Consider the following 18,974-nt stretch of genomic DNA (forward strand, 5'->3'; position numbering starts at 1 on the left):
CCTTCCTCTAGTACTTTTCTTAGTGACTTCCTTGGGCCAGGGAACATAAGCCCCCAAACCTTGGTAGCCAGCCCAAACCCAAAGCCTGTCCTCAAATCCGATCACAGTCTTCCCTATGGTGACAATGAGAGCATCACCTCATTTGACATCATTCACAACCCTATAAGGTAGAGAACGCACTCGCTGTAAGATGAAGAGCAGAACCAGGATGGTGAACATGCTCTTCCCCAGGCCATGGAGGTAGCTAGTGAGGAGCTGAGCCCGGATTTGAACCCAGATCTGCCCTTCTCGATGTCCTCTAGGACTCAGGTCTCACTGCCTTCCCCAGATGCCTGCACTGTGCAGGCTCCCGCTAGAAGCAGTGACGCGCCACAGTGACACGGAGGAGGGAGAGCAGCCAACAGGGGGCAGTTAGAGACCAGCCAAGCCAGTCGACCGTAACCTGCTTTATTAACACAGAAACTGCACCACACACATTTGAACCTCATAGCCAATGAACAGACCCAGCACTTAGCAACTTCTCCCTCCTGCGCCCCAGAGAAGGGAGAAAAAGAGGGAGCAGAGGAGCACCAGCTACTTCCCAAACAGCGCCACGGGGAAGTCCTCGCCATCACTGTTGCTGTGCTGCAGCTCCCCGCTCTGCCCCAGCTCTCTCCCAACATCTTCCATGAGTTGCTCCAGGTCCAGGTCACTGGAGGCTTCGTCCTCAAGGGGGACACTTCCAGCCTCCTGGGTCAGGGGTTCCCGGTGTCTGGGCTCTTCTTTCGCAGATGAGGGGCAGGCCCCCTTACACGCTGATAGGCCCAGGTTCTTTGGCACTGTTCTAACTTCTTTTCCCTCTGAAAAGCTGGCTGCCAAGGCCTTGCTCTGGGGAGCTTTAAATTTTTTCTTAGGGCCTAAATGAGAAGGTGACAAAGCCAAGAGTCCTATTAGGTCAGCCTGTCCTTACCTTTTATAAGTCAAACTCCTAAATCTCTATTTCCAAGAAATCTCTGGAAAAGATGACCTTTCTCAATACAAAGAATATGGACTTTGGGATCAGAAAGAGAGTCAAGCCGTCTGCCCTATGCTAGTCACCAGCCTTGAGCACTTTTTAAATCCTTTGAGCCTCAGTTTTCTAATATCTAAAATGGGAATATCCAGTGAGAGAGCTATTGAAAAAAATTTAAAGGAGCAGGCATGGAAGTATCTCTTTAGCCAGCCCTTGGCAATATTGATTAAGTGTTACTTCTCTTCTACCATTCTCCTGCCCCTGGGCCAAATCAAATCAGGAATCATTCTGTTTCTATAGTGTGTGCTGGGTGCAGTCCGAGACGCTCTTTCATTCTAATTTTCATTCATTCTGTAAAGTAATGAAAAGCTGTAAAATGGTTAAGAAATGATTCAGGGAGGGGAGATGCCAACAGGCACCTCATTCCCCTTAGTTTTTCCCAGGCCTTGAGCCTTACCTGGCTGGTCAGAATCTGAATTCCCTTGGCCTTCTTTCCTTCCCATTCTGGGTGCAGGAGGAGCTGTGGATTTCCTGCCTAGAGATCTCTTCATTATCTTCCTCTGCAGTGTCCTGCCTCGGCCATCTGCTGTGCCTGCATCACCCCCAAGCCCTAGCCGTGAGGGAAATGCGTTTATTTCTCTCTAAACGACAACTCGGCAAGGGCAGATGGACACTGCACATTGAGTTTCTGCCCTGCCCCACATCTTCTGCTCAGTGGCAATCTAGTCAGTTTTCCTGGTGGCCTCTGGCTCTTTTTCAACATCTTTTCCCCCCAATTCTCTCTTTTTTTCTTTTATCCCCTGGATCTTCTTCTCTTTACAGTTCTCCTCAGAGTCTACCTTCTCCAGAAAGCCATCCTTCTTGGCTAAGAAATTAAAACCTTCCATCTTTCACCTCAGATTTTATAATTCAGTACAGAGAAGCAAAGGGGTTCCAGCTCCCCACTGACACTATGGGTGAGTGTTGCCTGTTTTCTCAGGTCCTGGCACTGAGATGGGTAGTGAGGTCCAGCTACCTGCAGACTCCCTCTCTACCACTTCCCTGCCTTAACTGTGGGTTGTGCTCCATTTCCAGCTGGCCTGCTTACCTCTTGGCTTGGTTTTTTGGGTCTGTATTTTGACTCGCTTACGAATGGGCAAAATTGGGTCCTGAGGATGGAAGAGAAAGTTTAAAAAAATGATAAATCAAGGCCCCTAACTGTTTTTAATAGAGAAGGATGCTACAGAATGACAGGTGGGCTTTGGGGAATCAAAGTAGCTTCTGTGAGCCTGATATTGTTTAAATTTATGGCAACACAGAGAAAAATGTGTGGTCACTTTCCCAGTCTGTTGGTATTCATCAATGCAAGGCTTTAGGCATAAAAGAAGGAAATAAAGCTAGGCCACAAGTATGATAAAAATTGCTAAATTAAAAATTAGAAGAAAAAGTGAAAATATATATTTCCTATACCTGGAAAAGAGATGCTAAGAAAACAAGTGAATGAAAATCCTCCATGTCCACGTAGGGGAGAAAGGAGTGGAAAGAAACAACTGGTATTCTCTGAATTGCTCCCTGAAGAGTCAAATAAATACAGTAGGAACTGAGATTATACTCAAGAAAGAAGTTCCTAGAGATGTGGGAAATTAGAGAATAAAGAGGAAAGAAGAGACTTAGAAACCCCCAAATATCTGACAATTGGGGCTCCCTCAAGGCAGGGGCAGGATAGCTCCTTAGTAAATCTAAGTCCATTCTAACGAGATCCTTACAGGAAGCTCCTGAAAGGAAACCCCAAGATCCTCGTCTAAACAAATTTTTTTTTTTTTTTTTTGAGAGGGAGTTTCGCTGTTGCCCAGGCTGGAGTGCAGTGGCGCGATCTTGCCTCACTGCAAGTTCTGCCTCCCAGGTTCAAGCGATTCTCCTGCCTCAGCCTCCCAAGTAGCTGGGACTATAGGTGCCCACCACCAAGCCCGGATAATTTTTTGTATTTTTAGTAGAGATGGGGTTTCACTGTGTTAGCCAGGATGGTCTCCATCTCCTGACCTCGTGATCCGCTTCCCTCGGCCTCCCAAAGTGCTGGGATTACAGGCGTGAGCCACCACACCCAGCCATCTAAACAATTTTTAAAGCTAATGTTGGCCAGGTGTGGTGGCTCATGCCTGTAATCCCACCACTTTGGAAGGCTGAGTTGGGAGGATTGCCTAAGTCCAGGAGTTTGAGACCAGCCTGGGCAACCTGGTGAAACTCCATCTCTATAAAAATAAAAACTGAAATTAAAGCTAATCTTACTGTTTTCTCTCCTTCCTCCTTTTCCAACTCTTCCTCTTTCTCATTTTTCTCCAAGCAGGATCCTGGGCTGTTCAAACCAGAGAGCTGTAAGTCTAGAACAGGAAAAGGAAGGAAAGGCTAAATCATTCATACCATAAAATAGTGAGTTAATGAAGCTGATCACAAAGAATCTGTCTTCTAACTGTGCCTTTTGTGTACAAGTGGTATTTTCTCCATAAAATGTGATCCCAGATTTCCACCCTTTTCAAAGTCCATCACTATTCAATACACCCTCCCTCCCCATTCTGTTTCTCCCATTCCTCTCTCCACTCATCTGCCCATCCATCCTAGATACTGGGTCAATGACATTCACAAGAGCCTCCTATTAAAGAATCCAGAATTAGCCTGATGATAGAGAATATAAAATAAAGAAAAACATGGGTTGCTGCCCTCATGAAGGAATCCCTCCCATCCTTCTCCAGTCCTCAACCTCCATTTATCCTACCTTTTCTTTCCCCATTACTGTTAGATCCGTTGAATCGGCTCCAGAAACCAAACAAGTTAACCCGTTCCTAAGGGAACCAAGAAACAAAAGCATCATCCACTACCCTTTCAGGCGCAGCTTTTGCCTTCTGTCTTCTGGAATTTAGTTATGATGAAATTCTGATTCATTTTCCATACCAAAATTATTATTATCATTATTATTATTTTTGAGACAGGGTCTTGCTCTGTCACCCAGGCTGGAGTGCAGTGGTACAATCTTTACTCACTGCAACCTCCCCATCCCTGGCTCAAATGATCCTCCTGCCTTAGCCTCCCAAGTATGTGGGACTGCAGGCATGCACCACCATGCCTGGCTAATTTTGTATTTTTTGCAGAGATGGGGTTTTGCCGTGTTGCCTAGGCTGGTCTTGAACTCCTGGACTCAATGGATACACCTGCCTTGGCCTCCCAAAGTGCTAGGATTACAGGCGTGAACCCCCTGCCCAGCCCTCATTTTCCATACTATTTTCACTTGAAATTACACATTAGGCTTATCTGACTTTTTATGGAGATTAACTAATTATAATCTCTATTTCCAGTTTGTTTCTAATTCAACAAATAAGGGAAATTTGGAGGGGAAATTTTCACTGTTTTTTACTCTCTATCCTACCCCCACCAACAGAATTTGAGCATAAAAACTGACTCCACAGAAAAGAGAGGTTAGGGCACTTATATCTGAAACCTGAAGTGAAATATAGAGGTAGGATGGCCCCTAGCACAAACCGTCTTTGTCTGGACTGAGAAAGAATCCCCCTTGTCCAAGAGTAGGGAAAGGAATGGGCGTGGTCTGAACACCCTCCCACCTGAATGCTGATCTGTTCTGCCTCTTGAGCCATCATCAGGGCCACCCCCAGTTTCTGGCTGCAGTCATTTCTGCGCTTTTTCTGAAATAGAAGATTAGAGCCAATGATAAATATTGACTTAAAGATTAGAGTCATGGCCAGGTGCGGTGGCTCACACCTGTAATCCCAGCACTTTGGGAGGCCGAGTCAGGTAGATCACGAGGTCAGGAGTTCAACACCAGCCTGGCCAAGATGGTGAAACCCTGTCTCTAATAAAAATACAAAAATTAGTTGGACATGGCGGTGGGCGCCTGTAACCCCAGCTCCTCGGGAGGGTGAGGCAGAGAACTGCTTGAACCCAGGAGGCAGAGGTTGCAGTGAGCCGAGATCACACTACTGAACTCCAGCCTGGGGGACAGAGCGAGACTCCATCTCAAAAAGAAAAAAAAAAGAAAGATTAGAGTCACTAATAAATATTAGAGAAGTGACCTCAGCATACTGCTACCCATCTGACATTCTCTTCGACTACAACATTTATTTCCAGTTCCTAGTATTGATACGATACTCCTATTCTTAATATTTAGGGATCGGACATAACACCCCCCTTCCGTCTAATAGACGTCTTACCAATTCCTAAGTATGTATATGTATATGTTTGGAGACAGTCTCACTCTGTCACCCAGGCTGGAGTGCAGTGGTGCAACCTCAGCTCACTGCATCCTCCACCTCCCTGGTTCAAGCAATTCTTGTGCCTCAGCCTCCTGCTGGGACTACAGGCACACACCACCATGCCCAGCAAATTTTTTGTATTTTAGTAGAGACGGGGTTTCACCATGTTGCCAGGTGGTCTCAAACTCCTGAGCTCAGGCGATCTGCCCACCTCGGCCTCCCAAAGTGCTGGGATTACAGGCGTGAGCCAGCACACCTGGCCCTAGCAATATTTTCAACCAACATTTTGGTGTCCTCTCCAAAGTGAATCCCATGGAAATTTGAAAACAGGATTATAGGAGCCCAGGTGATTTCACTTTGAAGCTTCTGACAAGTTCCTTTAGATCCAGCTGTTGATTTAATACTCATTGCTTGATTTTCTAAGGCCCCTGAGCCATTGAGCCTCTGCTCAATTGCAAGGCTGGTCAAACCCAAAGTGACTACAGGGAGGAAATATGATGGTGCTAACCCAATGGTTCTCAACCGGGTAGACTGTGCCCCCCAGAAGGCACCTGGCAATGGCTGGAGATAATTTTTTGGTTGTCACAACCATGGGCAGGGGGGAGGTGGGGGCTGCTACTGGTTAGATGCCGCTGGAGCCTGGGGATGTTGCTAAACATCCCACGATGCACAGGACAGCCCTCCACAACCAAAAATTATCTCGCCCGAAATGCCAATAGTGCTGAGACTGAGAAATCCTGAGTTAATCTGTGCCCTCATTTCTGCCACACCTGCTTTGGCTAAACTGTAGAAAAAACCTCATCTTCAGAATGGCCCCCAATCTGTAGGCAGGGAAGGGGACTGAAAAAAATAATTGCCCTGCTGCAGTCCTGGGAGCAAGAAGAGTCCTTCATGAATTACTACCTCACCCTTGGCACACCTGGTCAGACACAGAACTTTCTCCCGACATGGCTTACCCTGGGAGAAAATGAGGTTTAAGAAAAGGAAGATTTTGTTTTCTCTGTATCACAACAGAACCCCAAGATGTGCTCACCATGACTGATAGCTCCAGGGACAGCTCCTGGAAGTTCTTTAGCATGTTGACTGGGATCCATGCACGAGAAACTGTTTCTCCAAAAAACGTCACATGGTACTTAGACTGAAATAAAAGATGATCCTGTTATGGACTCCTGTCCTGCTCCCTGCTTTTCTCCTCTAGCCAGAACAGATCGGGAGAATGGGAATTCACCCGGAAGGAGGTGCTGGGCCTCACATACTCCCTTCAAAGCCTGACTCATCTACCCTACCCTCGTTCCAATTGTTCTTCCATTCTAACCTCAGGAATCCTAGCCAAAGAGTATTTATCAAAACCACTAATGCCCTGACAGTGGATAAATATTTAATTAGATACAAGTTTGTTTCTATTATATGTGTGAGCACTTATCTCTGTGTTTGTCATCCTAGTTAAGTGTCTCTTTTCACTTGTGTCTGCTGGCTATGTCCATGTCTCTTATCTGTACGTCTGTGAGGATGGATTTGTTCATTACTTTGGCCTGAGCTCCTTCTTACCCTGAACCAGGAAACTCACCGGCAGGGAATCAAGATGGGAAGTAAAAAGAAAATATTCCCCTAAGTCAGGATCAGATTCTATCATGCCTGGCCACCTGGAGAAGATAGTTGGGTGTAGGGGACAGAAGAGAAGGGGTTAGATGAACAGAACACAACCTCATCAATGTACATGCACAGAGAAGAGCAGTATGATTTTTTTTCTGAGACAAGGTCTCACTCTGTCACCCAGGCTGGAGTGCAGTGTTACAACCATGGCTCACTGCAGCTTTGATCTCCCAGGCGCAAGTGATCCTCCCACCTCAGCCTCCTGAGTAGCTGGGACTACAGGCACATGCCACCATACCCAGCTGTTTATTTTATTTTTTGCAGAGATGGGGTCTCACTATATAGCCAGGACTGATCTCAAACTCCTGGGTTCAAGCAATCCTCCTACCTCAACCTCCCAAAGTGCTGGGATTACAAGCGTGAGTCACTGCGCTCAGCCAGCAGTATGCTTTGCAAAAAAAGGATCCAAAAAATAGATTCCCCTTCCATCATCTCCCTCTAGTGGTCACTACTGAATGACTCATGAGAAAGTGACTTCCATCGATGCACACAGGAGCTCAGAATAAACCTAGTGAAGGTATCTTACCCTTCTGAGCCATCCACAATCCTAAGAACAAAATCTTCGACTAGAGACATCTCCAAAGAAGAAACTATCCCACTTTTCCTTGTTCCCTTTACTTTGTCTCTCTCAATCTCAATATTTTTATTTATTTTTGAGATGGGGACTCACTCTGTCGCCCAGACTGGAGTGCAGTGGTGCAATCTTGGTTCACTGCAACCTCTGCCTCCCGGATTCAAGTGATTCTACTGCCTCAGCGTCCTGAGTAGCTGGGACTACAGGCATGCGCCACCATGTCTGGCTGATTTTTCTATTTTTAGTAGGGACGGGATTTCACCATGTTGGCCAGGCTGGTCTCAAACTTGTGGTCTCAGGTGATCTGCCTGCCTTGGCCTCCCAAAGTGCTGGGATTACAGGTGTGAGCCACTGCGCCTGGCCAATCTCAATATTTTTAAATGCCTCAGATCCACCCTCTTCTTTCTACTAGTTGGGGTAGCACTATCAGACCCTTTTTTCCAGGGAGCCATCACCTCCATGCTGAAACCTCCAGAAAACACACTCTTTCAAAGCCTCCAGGCTTGGTACTTTATCTTTTCTCTCACCCCATGCTCTTTCTAAGGCCAGAACCATTTCAATTACAGATGTTTTCCATTTGCTTCCACCCCTGCTTGAATCTACCTCTCCCAAATTTGTGAAGATGATCTGACTGTGTCATAATGCCCTACCAGGGGTAACCGTATTGCTTGGCCCAGATGATGGATCCTGGGATGTAGGAGGCATAGGCCACATCACTCTCAAGCCCTGTCCAGGTCTCCTCAGGAATATCACAGCGATTATACTGCACATCTGCTGAAAGAGAGAAGGAATGAAGGGACAGGAAGAGACTCTTTAAGAGAAAGAGCTGGATGAGGGCTGGGGAGAGAACAAGAAGGAAATTGGTATATGCAGCAGGTGGGACCAAAGGGGCACCTGGGAGATCAGCACAGAGGAAGAATAAAGACCCATGGAGGAAATGCAGCTGGAACCAGCTGAAATACAGCTGGAGGCAGTAGGAATGGTGCCTCCTCATACTCCAGAAAGAGATTCCACACTCCTGCTTGCATGCCCGCGTGTCTGACTGTGCTCCTGTCTATGGAGCACCATAAGAATAATTTCTCTGAGACTCTGTTTTCTCATCTGTAAAATAATTGGGCTGGACAAGATCATCATCATCTCTTCCAACTAGTTCCAAACAGCCTAGAATTCTAAGCGCACCAGATCTCTGTCGTCTGTTTTCCCCGATATATCCTATATCCCTCCCTATCCACCAACCCAATACCAATATTTTAATCAGGATTGACAGGGGCAGACCAATGCTCATGTATTTAGATTCCAGGCCCCTCCCCAACAAGATCACTTTGCAGGACATCTTCCTCCAGCCTTTTCTGCCCAGATTCATCTCCATATGAGAGGCAGATCCTTCCTCTCTCCCAAGCACTACAAGGATCCACTGAGTGCTAACTATATTTACGTAGTATTTAATCTAAAGGATAAGCGCAGAGAAAGAAAGGGAGGAACAATAAAACGTGAATGAAAACATTTCCAGTCTTTTCTACCTGTGTTCTGATCACAGGACCAATTATCTGGGAGAACTGAGGGGTCAATGTTCCCACACAGCCGCCTCCATTTCCCACAGTTTGGGAAGGAACACTGGACCCAGACCAGACATTGACCTGTGAGAGGAAAAAAATGAAATAAGAGACTTAAAAATATGCTCTTCCTTCTTTAATCCAACTAAAATCAGGATAACCCTCCCAACTCCCAGAATGACATAGCCAGAGAGACATTAGAGATCAACCAGCCTGATCCCTGACTTATAAGAGGGAAACCAAGGCTCAAAGAGGTAACTGGCTTGCTGAGGATTAGCTAACTTGGCGATAGAGCTGAACTTAGAACTCAAGTCTCATGCCTTGATCTTTTTCCTGTACTAGGCTACCATGTCTCCCTGCCCCAAGGCTGAAAGGAGTGTTTCTTGTATTGACAGTTCTTAAATTGAAAGGTTGTCTGGCATCTTTCCAGATAGTGCCTTGTTCTCTGCTGGCATGACACTACTGAAAAGTTCTTTTGAAGGGCTAACCTGCATCTCTTTTGTGCACAACATCCAGAGTTCTTATCCAAATCTCAACTGATTTACCTGTCACCAAATCACCAAGTTGCAAACTTTAGGACCAACAGTGTCTGAGTTCACTCTTCTCCAAAAGACACAGGTCTAAGCCTATCACTTCTCCATCAACTATTAACTTTGGGCCCTGCTCAAAGGCCAAGCCTTCCTTTTATCCATTACCTTCCAGACCCCCACCTCTCCTAAGCTGACCCATGTCCCTCAGCCTCTCCTCTCTCCCACCAAAACTCTTCCATTGTGGTCTTGGAAAGTCCATTGACTCGAGCAACAAAAGTCCACACATCCTCAACCTCAAATCTGAACTTCTATCTCCTTTCTGAAGCCTGGAGACCCACTAATGACACTGCCCCACCTAAACCACCCCCACCTGCAACCCTGTAAGTGGAGTCAGTTCCTCTCACACTCCCCATGTCTCTTGGGACAGAAAGTCAGGCTGGCATTATCATTGCCCCATTGCTACTACTCTCCAACTCTTATAAAAACTTCCTCCCTTGAGGTCTATGCCATGGGACTATCCTCACCTCTCATCTCCCTTGTAGAGATGCTGGTATCTGATTCAGTCTTCTCTCCACCTCCTGCCTTCATTCCAAATGACCTCTACATCCACAGGAACTCCTCATACAGCACCCCATTATTTCAGTCCCTTGACTTTTTTCTTCATGTCACCTCTGGAACCCACTCCCACTCCTGCATGCCCCACCCAGTCATCTGCAGGAACTGCACACCCTCTGAGCCACTCATCCAAACATCCTATCTACAAAAATGCCCCGTCTTCCACCTCACTTGCTCAAAGACTCCTATAGCAACTTTCATTTTATCTAGCTCTCCAACCCACTGCCCACTACCATCCTCTCCATCTGGAAGCAACTTTCATTCTTCACTCTGTTCCACTCTGGTTTGATTACTTGACATTTACTTGGATTCTCTTGTAGACACCTTCAGCTCCCTTTCCCACTGTCGTTCTTCCCACCCAGGTGGCAAAACACCAACCGGAATGAACCCTCTCCACCTTTTCTGAGCCTACACTCAAGCAATTGAGTTGACAGAGAAAAATCACATAACAGACACATAGGTATCGCTATATATTCACTATTTAACATTATCAACCAACATATTTCTCCAGTAAGTTCACTCTCTCCCACTGCCAAATTTTACCTTAAATACCTGATCATAAAGGATGGCTCCTAATCCCATCCCTCCAGAATCAACCCTCAGAAAAGAAGGTGACTTGCATTTGGGTCTTTTCAAAATATCACATATAAGAGATCACTTTCGCAATTACTTTTTTTTTTTTTTTTGAAACACAGTCTCGCTCTGTTGCCCAGGCTCAAGTGCAGTGGCACAATCTCGGGTCACTGCAGCCTCCACTTCCCAGGTTCCAGTGATCCTCCCACTTCAGCCTCCCAAGTAGCTGAGACTACAGGCATGCACCACCACACCCAGAAAATTTTTTGTATTTATTGACAGAGGCAGGGTTTCGCCATGTTGCCCAGGCTGGTCTTGAACTCCTGGGCTCAAGTGATCCACCCTCCTCAGCCTGCCAAAGTGCTGGGATTACAGGGGTGAGCCACCATGCCCAGCCTCAATTACCTTATCTTGAAGAACAAAGTACTGGTTGGGACTAATATGTTAGTCTGAAATGACAGTTGCCAATAGTAGTTTTGGATGTTTACAGAGGTGAGCTAGCAAGACTAGAAAAAAAGAGTAGGAGGAGAGGCCAGGAGTCATATATATTAATACAGATCAATAATAATACAAATTGTTAGCTGTGAAAGCAGTGAGTACTCATAAGAAAATGAGTAGGAAAAAATCACTATAATGATATGGAACTGGAAATTTATGGCTTGGAATAATATTTTTGACAAGAACATTGTACTTTTTTAAAAGTTCAAGTAACCTAAAGGAGAAGATAATGTGCTCTGGAAAACTGTGTTTGATGCCCGGATGTGGCTCTATGATCATGAAGACTGATGTCACAGACACATGTTAAGAGGATTTCACTTGACCACTCATTCTTGAAACACTAGTTTCCTGGGTTCTGTGATGTCTCATTCTCCTGTCCCCCTCCCCCTGATTTTACTGGCAGCTTCCCCCTCAGTCTCCTTTGCTGGGTTCTCTTCGTTCTTCAATCTCTAAATGTCAGGGGTCCCAAAGCCCAATCATGGGCTTTCTCTCCCCATGATACACTTTCTCCTGAGGCAAGCTCACCCATTCCCATGGCTTTGAAATCTATTTTCATACCTGACAGAACACAGCTGTCTACTTACAGCCTCTGTTCTGAGCTCGAGATTCCTAAGCCGCCTTGCTCTTTGACATCTCTATTTGGATGTCTCACAAGGATCTCAAACCTAAATGTACCCAAACCTGAATGCTTGATCTTATCCTACAAATTTTTTCTTCCTCCGCTCTTTCCCATCTCCCTTCACATAACTGTTCAAGCCAGAAACCAATCATCCTTGACATACCTTCTCCTGCTCCAACCTTCCAGTATCTAATTCATTACCAACTTCTAACAATTTTACCTCCAAAACATACCTTAAAACCATCCACTTTTCTCTTTCTCTACTTTGATCATCCTAATCCATTTTTTTTTTTTTTTTTTTGAGACGGAGTCTCACTCTGTCGCCCAGGCTGGAGTGCAGTGGCACGATCTCCACTCACTGCAAGCTCTGCCTCCTGGGTTCACACCATTCTCCTGCCTCAGCCTCCCGAATAGCTGGGACTACAGGCGCCCGCTACCACACCCAGCTAATTTTTTGTATTTTTAGTAGAGACGGGGTTTCACCATGTTAGCCAGGATGGTCTTGATCTCCTGACCTCGTGATCCACCCGCCTCGGCCTCCCAAAGTGCTGGAATTACAGGCATGAGCCACCACGCCCAGCCTTATTTTTTAAATATATATTTTTTTGAGACAGGGTCTTGCTCTGTTACCCATGCTGGAGTGATGTGGTATGAACATAGCTCACTGCAACCTCAAACTCCTGGGCTCAAGTGATCTTCCTGCCTCTGCCTCCCAAAGTGCTGGGATTACAGGTGTAAACCACTGTGCTCAGCCATCATCTTAATCAAAGCCTAATACCTAATCCTAATACTAACTTCTTAACTGGTCTATTCTTGTTTTCTCCCCATACTCCATCTCCAATTAATCACCAAAGGATCCTTTTAAAACATTAATGTGAAGATGTCACTTCCCTGGTTAAAACCCACCAGTGGATTCCCCCTGCACTTAGGATAAAATGTTCACTCTGTACATGGTCTTTGACCTAGCCACTGCCTCCCTCTTTCCAGTTATCCAGAGCCACGTTCCCAACTTGCCTCCCCTTGCTCTCTGAGCTCCGCAATCACACTGGCTTTCTTTTAGTATCTGGAACATACCACACTTTACCCTACCTAAAACTCTTTCTTCACTTGGATAACTTCTACTCTGCCTTCAGGTTTCAGCTAAAATACTGTTTCCTTAGAAATGCACTCCCTGACCAGCCCAATCTTACTTCCTCTCATGACACACTGCTCTTTTCCTTCTCTGTACTTAATGCAAATTGTATTCATTAAATACTCCTTCCTACTTCAGGAGCACTCACCTCTCCTTGGCAACTGTAAGAAACGGGAAGAATGGTTTATTTATAGCAGGAGGCTAATAAATCCACTACAATCACAATTCAACTCACAATCACCTAGAGGGTGAACCCTCATCTGCCAGCCTAAGATCTAGTCCATGCAGTAATTCTTTTTTTTCCATTTCTTTTTTAATATAAATTCACTTTTTTTTCTTTTTTATAGAGACGGGGGTCTCACTATGTTACCCAGGCTAGTCTGGACTCAAGCAAGCTTCCTGCCTCAGCCTCCCAAAGTGCTAAGATTACAGATGTGAGCCACTGCGCCAGGCCTCTTACAGTAATTCTGAGTACAGGAGACAGAGCAACACAAATCTAATGACACCAATTTATTTGAGCTAACCAGAGATCAGGTCAGTGGGGTCTGCAGTACACCAAAAGTTCTCAACAAGCACATCTGAGTTTATATAGTCACATAAAACCAAAAGAAAAAACCTTTTAGTTTCCTTTTTGACTCTACCTAGAAAGTCCCTTCGGGTAGTCTGAACTCCAGGCCACCTGGTTGTTCAAATTAGACTTATACCTCAGTGCCTTATGTTACTATGTCATTATAACAAGAGGAATGGTTTATTGACCTGAACTACCTTGTTTGGTGCCTGCATAGTCTTGGAGTTTTCTTCCAAGTATGTGCAAACTATATTATGCTTCCACAACCAAAACCACATATATGTACACATACAGAATAGACACTACGTAACTTTTTATTCCACTGTTTCTTAAACTTGGAACTTGTTCTGTCTTTTTGTATTATGTTTTGTTTTGGGGTTTTTGTTTTTGTTTGGTACAAGCCTGTTTAGATTGTTGTCTATTTATTTAGTTTTTTAGAGACAGGGTCTTGCTCTGTCACCAAGGCTGGAGGGCAGTGGCACAATCATCGCTCACTGCAGCCTCCAATTCCTGGGATCAAGAGATCCTCCCACCTCAGCCTCTTGAACAGCTAGGACTACAGGCACTACCACTACATACAGCTAATTTTTTTTTTCTTGTAGAGATGAGGGTCTCACTGTGTTGCCCAAGCTGGTCTCAAACTCCTGGTCTCAAGTGATCCTCCTGCCTTGGTATTTTTGAATTTTTGAACACACTAGTATATTGTATGATCTATTTTATTTCTTGTCATAAAATTTACCATTATCAGGCTGGGCACGGTGGCTTACACCTGTAATCCCAACACTTTAGGAGGCCGAAGCGGGCAGATCACAAGGTCAAGAGATCAAGACTATCCTGGCCAACATGGTGAAACCCCGTCTCTACTAAAAATACAAAAATTAGCTGGGCGTGGTGGCGCATGCCTGTAGTCCGAGCTACTCGGGAGGTTGAGGCAGGAGAATCGCTTGAATCCGGGAGGCGAAGGTTGCAGTGAGTGGAGATCGCGCCACTGCACTCCAGCCTGGCGACAGAGCAAGACTCTATCTCAAAACGAAACAAAACAAAAAACCCCTCCCTCAACTCTGTACCCATTCTTTTTTTTTTTTTTTTTTTTTTTTTTTTTTTTTTTTTAGACAGAGTCTCCCTTTGTTGCCCAGGCTGGAGTGCAGTGGCACAATCTTGGCTCACTGCAACCTCCGTCTCCTGGGTTCAAGCGATTCTCCTGCCTCAGCCTCCAAGTAACTGAGACTACAGGCGCATGCCACCATGCCCAGCTAATTTTTGTATTTTCAGTAGAGATGGGGTTTCACCATATTGGTCAGGCTGGTCTTGAACTCCTGACCTTGTGATCCACCCACCTCGGCATCCCACAGAGCTGGGATTACAAGCATGAGCCACCATGCCCAGCCTCCATTCCTTTTTATCTACCATTTTCTCCCTCTTACTTTCCCTATCTAAACTAATTGAAAAAGTGTCTACTCTTCAACCAGCTATATAAGCTGCCATTCACGCTTATCAACTCTTTCAGTAGCTATAACCAAACCGCTAATGGCTTCCTAATTGTGATGTCCTTGAGCTTATGTTTATCCTCTTTGATTTCTTTACGATGGCATTCGACATGGCTGAGCATCCCTCTTTCTTTAAATTCTCTCCTCCCCTGGGATCTATAATACCACTCCTGATTTTTCTATTACCTTTCTTACCACATCTTCTATTACCTTTTTTACCACATTACCTCAAACTATTACCTTTCTTACCACATCTTCATTTTCTTCCTGGGAAACATCTAAAATGCTTTGTACACAGTAGGCACCCAACAACTATGGATTATGTGAATAAATGACTGAATGAATGAAATCATTCTCTCGGCAGCATATTCTGCAACAAGCAGCTGTGAGAGATTGACTATATTCTTTGCAGAGTTTCCTCTAACATCCTAACCCTGCCTCTCTGCTCTATTTCAAATTTTCAGGCCAAGTAGGTTTGCCAAACCAGCTGAACTCACCAAAACCACTTATCTCTCCTTTTTGCTGGTCCCTGATCTGAGAATGATCCTGAACTGTTTCCTTTAGTTGGTCTTCCTGTCTGTGCTCATGTCCACCTTGAGTTTTCTCCACCTTCTCATCTTCTGGGAAGAAAAAAGAAAACGTGAGGTGGGGAGATGAAGAAGACAATCTTTGTAGATAGTAAAGGTCAGTGAAAGAAGGAAGAAGAATCACAGCCTAATAGTCTCAAGTCTTGGGCTGAAAATTCTCAGCCTGCCCATGGTCCCATTCCCTAATTTCCTGGAGCAAGTACTTGAGCCAGGCTTCAAAGTATATCTGACTGTACTTACGAGCTTCCTTCTTTCTTTTGCTTAAGGTGAGTCTATTGGATTTCTTCTTAGAGGGTGCAGGATCTGGCTGGCCTAACTTAGATGTCCTTATCTCAGGGGCAGCTTCACCTTCCCAAGACACTGAAATCTCTTGAGTATGTGGTACCTCCTCTCTGAAAATGAGGTTTTATTTTAATGAAAGGTAAAAATAGAGCAATTGCAGAACTCTTCTTTTGAAAAAACCCGAGTAAAAGGAAGACAGATGAATCCTAAGCTCTCTAAGACCTCCTGAGGCCATTTCATCCATCTACTTGCCTATTTTTCCCAACTCAAACAGGTATCTTTCCTGAGCTGAGAGAAATCTATAGAAATATGATAAATGGGCTGGGCCCGGTGGCTCACACCTGTAATCCCAGCACTTTGGGAGGCCAAGGCGGGTGGATCACAAGGTCAGGAGTTCGAGACCAACCTGGCTGATATGGTGAACCCCGTCTCTACTAAAAAGTATAAAAATTAGCCGGGTGTGGTGGCAGGTGCCTGTAATCCCAGCTACTCAAGAGGCTGAAGCAGGAGAATTGCTTGAACCCACGAGGCAGAGGTTGCAGTGAGCTAAGATCACGCCACTGTACTCCAGCCTGGGCGACAGAGCGAGACTCTGTCTCAAAAAAAAAAAAAAAAGAAAAGAAATATGATAAATGACCAGATAGACAGACAGATAGATTGACTGACTGACCATGAATGTGTAGTCCATTCTGTGTTCAACTTGCCTCACTGAAATAAACTTACCCATTAGCATTATCAGTATCAGTAGCAGAAGCAGTAATTCCTGGCTCCTTGTCTGATTGGGTAGATACTACGGGCTGGGCACAAGAAGTCTCTGCAAAATCAAGGCCAGATCCCATCCCTCCCAAAACAAAATACTATAAGCAGAGAAGCAAAAAAACGAAAAAGCCACTCTATTATTCCCTAACATTTTCTCTAAAGTGTCTTCTCCCTGTAGCCTGAAAGAGCCTACCTGTCATATCACAGAACTTTAAATATTTAAATTTTCAGGAAAAACTACAAATATGTATCTTTCTGCAAGCCTTTCCAGATCGATCTGCCTCATTCCAGGATGGCCACGTAATGATAATTTTGTGTACATAAAAAAATTATAGGCCAGGCATGGTGGCTCACGCCTGTAATCCTAACACTTTGGGAGGCCGAGGTGGGTGGAATGCCAAACCTCAGGAGTTCAAGACCAGCCTGGGCAACATGGTGAAACCCTGTCTCTACTAAAATACAAAAAACTTGCCAGGCACGGTGGCGTGCACCTGCAGTCCCAGCTTCTCGGGAGGCTGAGGCAGGAGAATTTCTTGAACCTGGGAGGCGGAAGTTGCAGTGAGCCAAGATCATGCCACTGCACTCTAGCCTGGGCAACAGAGTGAGACTCCGTCTAAAAAAAAAAAAAAATTATATGTACTGTATTTTATATCATTTGTTGCTCAAACGCCTAGGAATAGAAGTATACCTAAGAATGGCTGAAATGTCAGACTGTTCTCTTCAGCCTCATGAACTTATGGAAAAGCCTTCATAGAGGTTTTTGGTTTTTTGGTTTTTGGTTTTTGTTTTCTGGGTTTTTTTTGAGACAGAGTCTTGCTCTGTCGCCCAGGCTGGAGTGAAGTGGCAAAATCTCGGCTCACTGCAACTTCCGCCTCCCAGGTTCAAGCGACTCTCATGCCTCAGCCTCCTGAGTAGCTGGGACTAGAGGTGCACGCCACCACGCCTGGCTAATTTTTATATTTTTAGTAGAGACGGGGTTTCACCATGTTGGGCAGGCTGGTCTTGAACTCCTGACCTCAAGTGATCCACCCGCCTTGGCCTCCCAAAGTGCTGGGATTACAGGCATGAGCCACTGCACCTGGCCTCCCTCACTGCGTTCTTTATTCCAAAAACTAAATCTCTAACCACATGCAAAATCGGTATTAGAAACTGAAATTTGCAAGGGTATGTACCCTAAGTTTTTCAAATCTAGGGAAAACAATTTCATCTTATTTGAAGTTGTTTGTAAATACATGGAAACGAATTTTAACTGCATTTTAAAAATTTAGGGCCAGGCACTGTAGCTCACGTCTACAATCCCAACACTTTGGGAGGCTGAAATGGGAGAATCGTTTGCAGCCATGAGTTCAAGACCAGCCTGGGCAACATAGCAAGACCTCATCTCTACAAAAAGTAAAAATTAAAACAACAGGCTGGGTGCAGTGGCTTACACATGTAATCCCAGCACTGAGAGGCTGAGGTGGGCAGATCACTTGAGGTCAAGAGTTCGAGACCAGCCTGGCCAGCCTGGTGAAACCTTGCCTCTACTAAAAATACAAAAATTAGCCAGGCGTGGTGGTGGGCGCCTGTAATCCCAGCTACTCAAGAGGCTGAGGCAGGGGAATCACTTGAACCTGGGAGGCAGATGCTGCAGTGAGCTGAGATCATATCACTGCCCTCCAGACTGGGTGACAGAACAAGATTCCATCTCAAAAAAAAAATAATAATAAATAAGTAAATAAATAACAACAAAAATCCCATAATGGCTTGAAAATTTAGTTAAGACTATATATAAATTCTGAAGTCAATGTAATCCACTTTTTCTAAAAATATGTACCCTTTATCTAAGGTGGTTTAGCTATAGTCCTGTTGACAGATGATGAAGTATTTTTAAAATATGTTGAAATCTCATCTAATATTACCTTATTTAGAAGATGGGAGAGAAAGAGAGAAGCTGTCAGACTTAACTCTCCCTCTCAGGTAACAGTCACTGCTTAACTGAAACCCTTTTTCTCTTACTACATGCCATACCCAAGCACTCCTGAAGGGACTTCTGCAGAACAGTCTGGACAATCTCCTCAAATTCTGCATTGGTAAGACTTGATTTTTCCTGCAGAGACAAGGGTAGGGGAGGAAAACCACTTATCTTTCCATAGTTTTCCCCTCTGAACAGTCAGGGAAGCCTCCTTCAGATGAGGCAGTAAGTTTATAAGACGGAAGGCATGCAGTCAGCATACCTAAGGAGGCCATGAACTATATCCCAGATCTCCTGGGAATAAAGGAGTCAAAGGAAAGAGAAAAGTGTATAATGTCTCTGTCTACTTCTATCCCCACCT

The 18,974-nt window shown here is 44.9% G+C and overlaps 1 protein-coding gene across 50 annotated transcripts in view; it reads right to left on the reverse strand.

The window, feature by feature from the left end:
• Positions 1-431: 431 nt before the first annotated feature.
• ZCWPW1 (zinc finger CW-type and PWWP domain containing 1) overlaps positions 432-18,974 on the reverse strand; it is a 28,888-nt gene continuing 10,345 nt past the window's right edge. For 4 of the 50 annotated variants that reach the window (XM_054656062.2, XM_054656063.2, XM_054656061.2 and 1 more), the window contains exons 5-19: positions 18,670-18,748; positions 16,624-16,741; positions 15,859-16,010; positions 15,529-15,651; positions 8,977-9,093; positions 8,107-8,230; positions 6,797-6,872; positions 6,263-6,367; positions 4,582-4,662; positions 3,741-3,807; positions 3,257-3,348; positions 2,441-2,542; positions 2,079-2,139; positions 1,449-1,601; positions 432-896 (exon numbers count right to left, since the gene is read on the reverse strand). In XM_054656062.2, the coding sequence (XP_054512037.1) occupies positions 574-896; positions 1,449-1,601; positions 2,079-2,139; positions 2,441-2,542; positions 3,257-3,348; positions 3,741-3,807; positions 4,582-4,662; positions 6,263-6,367; positions 6,797-6,872; positions 8,107-8,230; positions 8,977-9,093; positions 15,529-15,651; positions 15,859-16,010; positions 16,624-16,741; positions 18,670-18,748 (1,773 nt within the window). In that variant the 3' untranslated portion in view covers positions 432-573. Of the gene's footprint in view, positions 897-1,448; positions 1,602-2,078; positions 2,140-2,440; positions 2,543-3,256; positions 3,349-3,740; positions 3,808-4,581; positions 4,663-6,262; positions 6,368-6,796; positions 6,873-8,106; positions 8,231-8,976; positions 9,094-15,528; positions 15,652-15,858; positions 16,011-16,623; positions 16,742-18,669; positions 18,749-18,974 lie in introns of those variants that run through there. The other 46 variants (XM_054656066.2, XM_054656068.2, XM_054656065.2 and 43 more) reach the window with 23 other exon arrangements.

The sequence above is a fragment of the Pan troglodytes genome, chromosome 6 (genome assembly GCF_028858775.2).
Source record: "Pan troglodytes isolate AG18354 chromosome 6, NHGRI_mPanTro3-v2.0_pri, whole genome shotgun sequence".
In the NCBI taxonomy this organism is placed as follows: domain Eukaryota; kingdom Metazoa; phylum Chordata; class Mammalia; order Primates; family Hominidae; genus Pan; species Pan troglodytes.